The sequence below is a fragment of the Ixodes scapularis genome, unplaced genomic scaffold (genome assembly GCF_016920785.2).
Source record: "Ixodes scapularis isolate PalLabHiFi unplaced genomic scaffold, ASM1692078v2 PGA_scaffold0__279_contigs__length_252992795, whole genome shotgun sequence".
NCBI classification, from domain to species: Eukaryota; Metazoa; Arthropoda; class Arachnida; order Ixodida; family Ixodidae; genus Ixodes; species Ixodes scapularis.
This window is the reverse complement of record NW_024609835.1, coordinates 196905814-196917351: the sequence shown is the minus strand read 5'-3', so window position 1 is coordinate 196917351 and position 11538 is coordinate 196905814. Positions and strand designations below refer to the sequence as shown.

The 11538-nt window shown below is 45.4% G+C and overlaps 1 protein-coding gene across 1 annotated transcript; it reads right to left on the bottom strand.

The window, feature by feature from the left end:
• Nucleotides 1–8505: 8505 nt before the first annotated feature.
• LOC121047215 lies at nt 8506–9237 on the bottom strand. Its single transcript, XM_040502303.1, has one exon. It carries the CDS (start codon nt 9235–9237, stop codon nt 8506–8508), a length of 732 nt encoding a protein of 243 aa, XP_040358237.1.
• Nucleotides 9238–11538: the final 2301 nt, after the last annotated feature.

Sequence of the window (11538 nt, the reverse complement as noted above, 5' to 3'; positions counted from 1 at the left end):
TAAACATTGCCTTTTTGTCGCCCAATAACAAAATCTTGCGCTCAGAAGGCGTCAGGATGTCGTGCGGACGTGGTTGCTTCGGAAGCACCTTCACTATCATGGAAATATGACGCCGATGCTTCCACTAAGGACACACTGTCGAGATAGTGACGACGTACCCGGTACGACTATGTCTCTATTCTACCCACCATTAACGGCACGAATCCCTGAGCTGAAACTGAGCGCGGTTTTTGCACCCGACATTAAAAACGCAAACGTTTGACAATGAACACCTCGAAGTCGCTTGGCTTTTCGTGATTGGTTTAAATCGGTATAGCCTTTCATGTTGACTGGCTTTTAACACTGCAGTTGCAACATGGTCCATAAAGCCATTAATTACAAAGCTAACAGATAATGGTCAAATAGTCAACATACTGTGACTATTATTTCCTTTACTAATGTCCGCCGAGTCCCACGAACACGCAGTGAAAAAGGCATCAACGTAACTCTCACGGCCATTTTTAAAATTCTATTAGCTTTCAAATAGAGTGCTGTGTATGCATGTAAAACGACTTGTAGAATATAATCATTCACATATATAGTTACAGTGGCTTGCTTTTCACGCAATTAAGTATAGCATATTTTATCGCAACCTTTAAAACATAAGCAAACCATCCAGTTTGATACTGAAAATGTATTATATTCGGCAATAAATCAACAGACTACTACTTAGTTCGCCTTTGACTTCGTACTTAAAATAATAGGCATGTGCGAACGATAGATTTTGGGCTTAAACTGAATAATGATTTGAGCTTATTAACTTTTCTCTTGAAAATCACATAGCTTCGTCACCTCCCTCTATGCTCGCTAATTCTGGGTCCGTTTACAGCAAGTCATCCACCAGCCGCAGGTTACCTTTAGAGCCTCCGAGATTGCTTCTCTTGACCTAGACAGCTCGTTTTATATTTTGTCGGAACACTTTTTGTCTGTCACGAATTCGAGGGGTGCAGCGAGGTTCAAACTCAACAATGTCTCGCAGATAGCTGTAGAAATATATTATCACGAGCACCTTTTTATGTGCAACCCCCCCACGCTCCACTGTTGATAACCACAACCGTCAATCTCACCAGGCTCGACGCGCTGCGTGCTAAATTTCCACTGCTCCGGTTGGTGTTCGAGGGGGGAGCTGATATGGCCAGCGACTAGACATAAAATGCAGCTCGTGAAAGTTAATTTCTACAGCTACATGAGAGAAATTGTGTTTGCTGTTTTCTGTAACCTTCTTCTTTGGGTTTTTCAGTGCAGAAAAGGAGGCAAAAAATTAACCTTGTCTAAGGGACAAATATTAGCATGTACCGTTATTTCAGATTCCCCCCACAGGTACAGAAACTTGCGTTTCGAAAGCAGTTACTCAATCTTCTCGTCGACAGCACCTGCGATGTTAAACGGAGACAACCGATAGCCAGTTACTTCGCACAATTTGCATCTTACCTTTGGTGGTCCTCGAGTCACAATTCCTTCGTCAACCACCCATCACGGAGAATGGCAAGCTCAATCCGCGAAACCAAAAGCCGCCCTCGAAAGAACAAACTCGAAGCCGCTGCTGATCGCGTAGCGTGAAAGAAGGTTAAATCGCTTGCCACCAGATGGCAGGGTCAAGCAGAGTATTTGCAAGAAGCTAGGCTAGGTGGTGCTAGGTACCGCCCCAATTCATGTTCTACAAAAAATAATTGTATTGTCTTAGGCCACTATTGCGCCTAGGGATCCTGTACTATACACAGATTATACACACATTACGCATACTATAAGAGTCAGGTGAACATACATTGAGCACATACAAACATCAATACAACGGCACACCACACTAACCCGAACACTACAACCGTCCTCTGCATTTCCGTCTTTCATACTGGCCGTTTTGAACCTACGGAATTTCTCGGTGACTGAAGAAGCAATAAAAAACATTCCCAGCATGTTGATCTTTTCCCAGCAATGTCATACCTCTGAGAGTGTTTTGAATGGCTCAGGGGATGAATCTCTTGTTAAAAAGCAAACGCTCGATCATGCCGTAATTATTGGAAAGTCCATAAATCAAGCCGCTCCAATGCAGTTCGAAACCATGAGTTTGTTTCCCCGAACGGCACGTCGTAGCCTGTATTTCTATTGTAGTGTTTGTTTTTCTATTTGTGCTGTTCGCGCAAAGCTGCAATTGCCGTCTTGAATTAATCTCTGTAGAGCGGATATTCACTCAGCTGGAGGTGATGCTTCATGGAGAGAAATCGCTTTTCGACCAACTTGAATGCAGTCAAAGCCGCGATTCGAGCAACGCCGTGCGAGCTCGAAAACTTCTAGCGCTCATCCCAGCGCGCCACTTAGAGGGCAGTTTCTCCAGGAACCATAGTATATTTAAACAGGAAAATAAAGGGTAGCTTTTTTTTTGATTTTACCTACTATTGTTTTTAATGCTAAAATTCAACACTATAAATATACATACTTTCCGTCACGATTTCGTACTGTTGTCCTTGCCCCAGAGCGCAATCGCTCTCGGGGACGAGACAACCGACGGTCATATTGGCCACTGTACGATAGGAACTTACTGTTCAGACCAGCGTTCCAACATGACTATCCGCAAGTCGATCGATTGCACCCAATCTCTCAAATGGTGTTAAACTTTTTAATGTAAAGCGGAATGTCAACCTGCGACACCCCGCCCCCTCCCATCACGGCCCCACCAGCGGCATCAATGCCCGACAGGTGAGGATCTCATCTTGTTGTTACCCCACTGATGCGCGAACACACGGTCACATGGGCGATAATTCCAGTCTTCTGTTCGCAACCCACAATACTGCCATCACGATGTTGCTGCTAAGTTGCTGACACGCAGAAATACATAACCACGTCGATTGCCGGTTGGCACTCGGCATCGGAAAACAGAACCGAACTCAGCAGGAAAGGCACCCAGCGGCATCAAAACCCGAACAACCGAACTCAGCACGGAAGGCACCCAGGCAGCGGGCAGCAAAATCTGCCTGTCTTGGGCGCAGTTCCTGCGATTTCCATAACGTCGAAAACGTCGACACAGTTCCGCGTGTTTTCGCTACTGTAGTTCCGTGCCGCGTGAGCCCCGCAATCCTGAGACGGTCATCTTACCCGGTGTACCGTTGCTGGCACTGCTCCGCAACTTCGCTGTTTCTAGCGGCTCCGTTTGCCCGTTTGATAAAATTAGTGATACAAACGTCAATGCAACCGAAATTTTCTACACGTTTAGACTAGAAGACGGAATTACAGGCAGCCTTCGCTGCCGCTGGAGGTCAACGAACTCAACAGCTATTTATTCAACAACGTGCGCGACGTGCTCAAAAAAGGAAACCGAAAGAAGATGAGTCGGGAGGGCGAAAGTTTTCTCCCGTTTGCCTGGAGAAGGAGAAAAACTTTCCGTTCCTCCCCTTTTCTTGTGTGCGCTCGGGGACGCGTCAGTAGAAGGGAAGAAGACGCGCCGTTGCTTCTTTTTTCCTCCATTTTTTCTTAGATTGAAAGGTCTCCATCATGGTGTTCGCCGCGTTTCTGGACGTCTCAAATTATCGCTGAACCAATCACAACCAGAAAAAGTCCTGTGACTTGGTTTTTGACGCTGATTGACCGGTCCCATTAGCTCCTAGCGTCGCCATTTTCTGGACTTAAGCTCAAACAAAGTACAAAAATGATCGCTTATGCGACATTTACACCGCGTCATAATGTACTACGATATTAAATTTATTTCAATAATATCATGTGTACAGGGTGTTTCCTTTCGGCTTTTCTCAACGTTTTAAAGCGCAGCTCTCTGGCGCGCGTTTACTGCTTAAGCGTCGTCGCCGATGCCGTCGGCGTAACCACGCGTTGCATTATGGAATGTGTCCGACAATAACGACACACGTGGCGTCACATGTGACGTCACGAGGGCCACTAGGGTCATGAGTGACGTCACGAAGGTCACTCCTGAAGGTGACGATTTTCACGATGCCTTCACGACTGACTTCAAGAGGGTCACTAGGGTCACGAATGACGTCACGAGGAAGAGAGAGGGAGGGGAAGGAGGGGGAGGAGGAAAAGAGGTGGAGGGTAGGAGAGGAGTAGGAGTGAGGAGAGAGAGAGGGAGGAGGAGAGGCGTTGGCAGTGGGGCAGAGGATGATGGAGGAAGGGCATACCCTCCTCTCCGTACCCTCCCCTCCTCCTACTCAAGAGCTGCGCTTCGATTCGTCGTTAAAAGGAGGCGTAAACATTTTTTTTTCAAAATTCGTGAAAGCTACACTGATTCAGTACAATCGTGTAAATTATATGACCATCACGACATTATGTAGGGATCTAATCGTAACGAGAAGTTGAACAGCTAACTGATTTTTTAACAGATTTATTTAGAAAAAAATAAAGATACTTTTCACACTAAACACTTACTGTGTGTCATCAAAATTACTAAATCAGTAAATTTCAGAAAGAATTGCAGCACATCGTATATGCGGTGGTGCGCTTACAGTTATTGCCGGGACAACAGGCTCAAGGCGGACGGTGCGAAAACGCGGATGATAACTTTATCATCCGCGTCCATCGTGCCAAATCATCAAACATTAAAAGGCCCCGAATAGCATCGTCTCAAAAAGGGATAGTTTGGTCGTTTTCAAGCAATCCTTAATCTTTTTAAATTTGGGCTCCCGCGCCTCGCTAGGCAAATTTTGAGAACAGCCCGGTTTCCGACTAAAGCCGGAATATAAAATCTAGTGTACTCAAGCCGATCCTGGTGCTATTGCAAATGCTCAAAAATTAATCCTTTTGGAGAAAACCAGTCACAACGTGGGGATATGGTTTGGATGTATTTACGCATTTGTTTATCTTTTGAAAGTGGGGCACCCGTGCCTCACCAGTGAACGTTTTGAGAACCCCCCATTTTCCAACTAATAATATAATATAAAATGTAGACCTTTACATCTTATTATTGTAGTGGTGCAAGTACTCCATCATTAACCATTTTTGAGACAATCGGTCTCAAATCGGGGAATGGTTCGAATGTTTTTATTTGTTCGTTCACCTTTTGAAATTAGGTCACCCGCACCTTGTCAGGGAAATTTTTGAGAGCCATACAATTCCTAACTAAACATTGAAAACAAAATCTAAATGCCTCGATTCTATCCTGGTACTATAAAAATACTCCAGAATGATTCCTTTTTGAGAAAACTGGTCTCAAATTGGGGTATGATTCGGGTATTTTTGCGCATTCGTTTTTCTAAATTTAAGCACCTACGCCTCGCCAGGGAGTTTTTTAAATCCAACTAAATCCTCAGCTAAAGGTGAATTTAGAACTTTAGAGCCATCGAGCACATCCTGATACTATGGGAAATATTTTAAAATGAGTACTTTTTTTTAAAAACCCGGTCTCAAAGTGGGGATGGTTCGCCGTGTCTACGGATTCGTGACAATTTGAAATATAGACACACACCTGGCCCGGGAACTTTTTGAGAATATTTCAGTCCCTAACTAAAGACGAAAGAAAAAAATGAGAGCCCTCGAGTACATTCTGGTATTATGGCAAATACTTCCAAATGAGTCCTTTTTGAGAAATCCGGTCTCGGAAGTGGGGATGGTACTGCTGTTTCTACGAATGCATGACTCTTTTGCAATTTGGGCACCCTCGCCTCGAAAGGAAACGTTTTGAGGACAATCCAGTCTCCCGAAAAAACAAACCTGAAATATAAAGTGAGCGCGTCCTGGTATTGCGGCAAATACTTCAACATTAGTCTATTTTGAGAAAACCTGTCTCAAAGTAGGAATTGTTTGGCCGCTTTTACGCATTCGTAAAGCCTTTGAAATTTTGGCACTCGCGCCTTGCCAGGGAAGGTTTTGTGTGTAACACAGTCTCCAACCAAAAGCGGAATATAAAATGTAAGGCCCTCGAGCACTACCTGGTATTATGGCAAAAACTTCAAAAATGACTTTTGTTTGAGAAAACCGATCCCAAAGTGGGGATGGTTCAACCGTTTTGACGTATTCGTTCATCTTTTGGAATTCTGGCGCCGGCGCCTAATCCAGGAAGTTTTTGAGTTCTACCGAGAGCTTAGCAGGTTAGGTATTATAAAATTTATGACACTCAACTATAAGCTGTTGCTACGTCAAATCCTTTAAAATTAGCCATTTTTTAGTAAACGTGTCTTGAAATGGACATGGTTCCACTATTTCCAGGCATTTGTTCATCATTTCATATTTGGGCAACCGCGTTTCTTCCAGGAGCTATTGAGTTCGGCAGAGGTCTTAACTAGCGAAGAAACACAAATTCCAAAGCCCTCGAATACAAGCTGCTGCTATGGCAAACCCTCGAAAATGGGCCACCCTTAATATGGTGACTTTGACCTGATAGCAGCGCGGCAAAGTCTCGACGAAAGCCTAATCTTCCAACGTACCATCTTACAGACGATCGGAGCCCACTCTCGATGGCTCAGTTACAGGTAACGCACTGTTTTCCCAGCTTCCATCAGTGGAAATAAGACCGTGATTGAGCCGTTCTCTATCCACCACAACGGGAACAAGGCTTGAAGAATGCCTCCATCTGCAGCGTCCGGTCACCTGGCAGCAAAGCGGCAACGTCTCAAAAAAGCCCAATCTCCCATCGTACCATCTTGCATACGACAGGCGCCCGCTCTCTGTGACTCATTTCAGCGTCCCGTCACTTGGCAGCAACCCGACAACGTCTTGACGCAAGTCTAAACTTCAATTGTACCACCTTGCATACAGCCGGTGCCTGCTCTCTGTGACTCATCTACAGGTGCTACAGTGTTTTCTCAGCTTCCACCGGTTCAACGAGGACCGTATTCGGGCCGACATCTATCCGCCAACATGGAAGCAAGGCTTGCAGATGACTTCCATCCGCAGCGAAGCATCCTGGGCGACAGCACTTCTGGCACCCGCTTCTCAGTGTTGAACAACCTCAACAGCCGCTCATAATCCGTTACTACGGTGAAGTCTCTTTCGGTCAGGTACTGGGGAAATCTTTTCACTCCGAAGACGACTTCTAAACCTTCTTTGTCAATCTGCGCATAGTTGCGTTCACTAGCACCGAGAGTTCGTGAGGCGTACGCCATAGGTTGCTCTTTCCCCGTCATCAACACTATGCGCCAGCACGGCCCCTACTCCGACAGGCGACGCGTCGCAGCACAAAACCAACGGCCGCTTGAGGTCATAGGGAACAAGTACTGCATTCGAGCTAAGCAACTCCTTCAGCTTTTCAAACGCCTGCTGGTGCTCACCTGTTCATTTCCATTCTTGATCGTGGTCCAACAGCCGATGAAGAGGTTCCGCCACTTCTGTCTTCCCCTTGAGAAAACTGGCGTAGAAATTTAGCAACCCCAAGAAAGCTTAAGCTGCGTCCTGCTTGTCGGCGATGGCGCTTGCTCAATGGCGTCCGTCTTGCTCTGGCTCGGGTGGATACCTGTGGAATCGATTTATGTCCCAGGAATTTAATGCTTGTTTGACTGAATTCACACTTTTCTTTGTTCACTCTCAGCTGCGCGCTTTGCAGACGCGCCAGCACGGCTGCAAGCCTTTCCGAGGGTTCGTCTGCGTTGCTTCCCGATATCAAGATATCATTGAGATAAGCCTTCACCCCCGGAATGCCCGCCAATAAAGTGTCGATGACTCGCTGAAACACCCACGGCGCCACCGAGATTCCAAACGACAGCCGCCGGACCTTGCATAGCTTTTTAATCGTGTTGACGGTCAGCCTTTCTGCTGATTCATCATCTAGGCTGAGCTGTTGATACGCCTGAGTTATGTCGAGCTTGGTAAAAATTTTAGTCGACCCTAACGTCGCTAGCATTTCCGCGAACGTGGGCAAAGGATTCCCTCAGCTTTTAATAGCCTTGTTTACGGTACTACGGTAATCCCCACATAAACGCAAGGTTCCGTTTTTCTTCCTCACCACTAGCAGCGGTGTCGCCCAGTTTGGCTACTCAACCGGCTCCCAGACGCCTTGTTGCACCAGGCGATCCCCTTCCTCGGCCACGTCGTCCTTGAGGGCAGGTCACTGCCGAAAACCTCAGCAAAACGCGATGTCACGTCCTCCACCTTTATCTGCTAAATTCCACTCAAACGGATGCCCAGCGACCCAAACCAGCTACGTCCGAGTAAACTGTTACCACGCTTCTTTACTACTAACAGAGGCAGCTCTGCTCTCCAGCCTTTGAATTTCACTTCCACGTTTGCCCGAGCCACCACGGACAATGTTTCATTCGACTAGGTTACAAGCTTTGCGCCGGCGTTTTGCAGCAATATCTGACCTTAATTCTTCTCGATAAACCGAAACGCCTCTTCACTCACAATCGAGTAAGATGCTCCTGAATCGACTTCCATCGGGACTTTCTGCTCTTGAATGTGCACTTCTATTACGAACTTTTCAGCTTGTTCACGCACTTCGCATACAGAAAACAATGCGCTCATTTCATAGAAGCCCTTGTTCTTCCCCTGCCGCTTGCGCAGGTCAGTTGGCTTCCCCGACGTTTGACTCTAGTCTTTTGAATGACATGCTTTTGCCACGTGTCTAACATTTTTGCATTTGAAACAAGCAGCCTTTTTAAAACGGCATACATGCGGAGCGTGCTTACCGTTGCAGCGGAAGCAGCTGACGTCGTCCGCCGTGGTGTCCAGTTTCATGCGTGTCGCTTGAACCAGACCCTCGCTTTCTTTGGTTCCGTCTTGAGCTTGCTTGCGTATATCGCGCTGCTGCTTCTCCGTTGCTTCCGCCATCAGCGTCATGTCGTACGCTACCTCGAACATAAGGTCGCGTTCTGCGAGCAGCCGCTGTTGAACCGCTTCGTTCTTGATGCCGCATACGAGCCGGTCCCTCATCATGACGTCTAGTGGAAGCTGTTTGTCACCGAAACCGCAGTCTTCAGCCAGCTTACGGAGTGCCGTAACATACTTCGATGCCGCCTCACCGTGAGCTTGGTTTCTTCGGTAGAATAAGAATCTTGCGTACAGCTCCGAAGGCCTTGGATGCATGTGCTTCCGCACCGCACCCTTGATGTCGTCGTAGCTCGCCGCCGTCGGTCTTGCTGGCTTGACCAAGGTCACGATTAGCCCGTAAGTGTCCTCGCCGCAACAACTCAGCAAAACCGCTCGTTTTTGCTCGTGCGTGGTTATCTTGTTTGCAGCGCAGAACATCTCTAGCCGTTCGACGTATTCATCCCAGGACGCATTCGTGCCGAGACGATATTCGCCGATCCTACCGACCGACATCTTGCCTTACTTGACCGGGACTGGCCCGTCCGTCGATCCGCCTCGTCGCCAATGTAATAGATCCTTCAGACAGCGCGGTTGGAACGGAACAAAGGTTTATTTCCGTATGAGCGTTTATATACAGTGCACATGTTATGATAAGCGAACGCAGCTTGCGTTGGTGATAGGCACTGGTAGCGATAACAAGGAATATACATTGTCACTACGTGACAGTACCATCTTGCATATGACCGATGCCCGCTCTCGGTGACTCATCTACACGTGCTGGGGTGTTTTCTAAGCTTCCATGGGCTCAACCAGGACCGTTATTGGACCGGCATCTATCTGCCAACAGGTGAACAAAGCTTGAAGAAGACCTTCATCCGCTTCGAACCGTCACTTGGCAGCAGCACGGCAACCCGTCGACGCAAGCCTAATCTTTCATCATACGATCTCACAAGTTTAAAAAAACAAAAACAAGAAAACGTTCCATTCGTTTCTTAAACTGATTTTTCTTGCCGCAGTTGTTCCCTTCTGTTGTGCAGTGCTTGCATATTTTGAAATTTGCTATGGGTAAGGAAGAGCCAAAAATAAGTTTCAAAGTTGCTTCAAGAGTTACGCCCAGAGATCAGGGCGGATATGCAAAACCTTAAGGAAAGTGTCCAACTCTGTAACGACACCTGTGACGCATAAAACTTATCCAAGACGATATGAGAGAACTATGAAAAGAAATAAAGCAACTGACCTAGAAGAGGAGGAACTCAATGCGGTAAACCACATCCGAAGCGCGAGGGTGGAAAACCTATAACAATACCTACGAATGATCAATTTAGAAATCAAGGGGGTGCCAGCTCAGGGCTACCAAACTGACCTAATGAAGCAAATCGGTAGCCATATCGACGTGCCAATTAAGGAATCGGATACTTCGGTATGCCAACGTCTCCAAACTTTCAAACCCGATATAAAAACATCATTGTCCGCTTCACGACTTGAACAAAGGGAAGCAAAGTGCTTAAAATTTCAAGGAAACACAGACTAACTACTGCGTTCCTCGACTAATAAAATTTTCCCCATCCCGTGCATGTTAACGAACATTTGACGATTGTCAACACAAAATTGCTTGGTTCCGCTATCGCACGAAAGCGTACAGCGAAATGGCGATATCTGTAGTCGACCAGCGGCAAGATTTTGGCACGAAGAAATGAAACTTCGAACCCGTTCCGAATTACAAGCCGGTATGATATTGCGAAAATTGCGAACTAGAAATGCTTGTTCTGAAAATGGTTGACAATATTCCTTGACGCATCAATGGCTGAATGAAAATATATTGATCGTTTATCCGTCAACGAAGAATCCAAATGCCAGGAAACGAAGTTTTTCGTTATCTACATCAATGCGAGAAGCATGAAATAAAGGAAGCCTAAACTGAACTATTTCTTTTTTTTTTTATTTCTCTGTGTTTAAATTTCGATGTGCTTTTGTTTTCAAAAGTTATGGTTGACAAGTATTGACTTCGCCTCATATGCAAAAATTGTAGATACCACGGCTTTATTAGGCAAAAATAAAGGAGTAGCGATCTATACGAAACATAGTTTATCGTACAAAGTTATCGACGAATTCAATACCGACGATGAAAGGGTTAAATACATAGCGGTAAAAAACTAAAAAGACTGGCATTGTTAAAGTTTACGGACCACTGTTGGGAAATGTTTTAGAATATCTAGGATTTCTATAAAGTTTCGTAATCTAGGTGAAAAATATTCCTCTTTTATAATACTGAAGATTTTAATATTAACATCATCTCACAAGACGCAAACACGCTGAAATTTGATGACCTTAGAAGCCAATATGCCTGCCGTAACTTGAATATCCGACCGACGAGAGTGACAACTTACATGGGAACCTCGCTTGATATCTGCCTTACAAATATAGGCGCTAATAATACTGCATCAGATATTTTTTCTGACGATATGTGTGACCATCTATTTATATCTTTGTTTAAGTGCTACTCCCAAAAAAAAATTAACACGTGCGATTTGTTTCTACGAGCCATAAATACTGACTCTAAGATATTGTACAAGTCTAATTAAAATATAGAATGGAATTGGTGTGTGTTTCTAAGAAAATTCTGTTATAACCTTTTAACTGTTCTTAATAAAAATGAAGAAAGTGCTATAATGAGACCTTTCTTATGCAGACAAAATAACTTAGAAAGAAAAAGCAGAGGAAACTGTGAGGTGCGCTGACTGTATAAAGGACTAAAAGAAAAGAATAAAATGTGTCATGCATTTACTCCGAATGGGAATACTAACATACTTTATG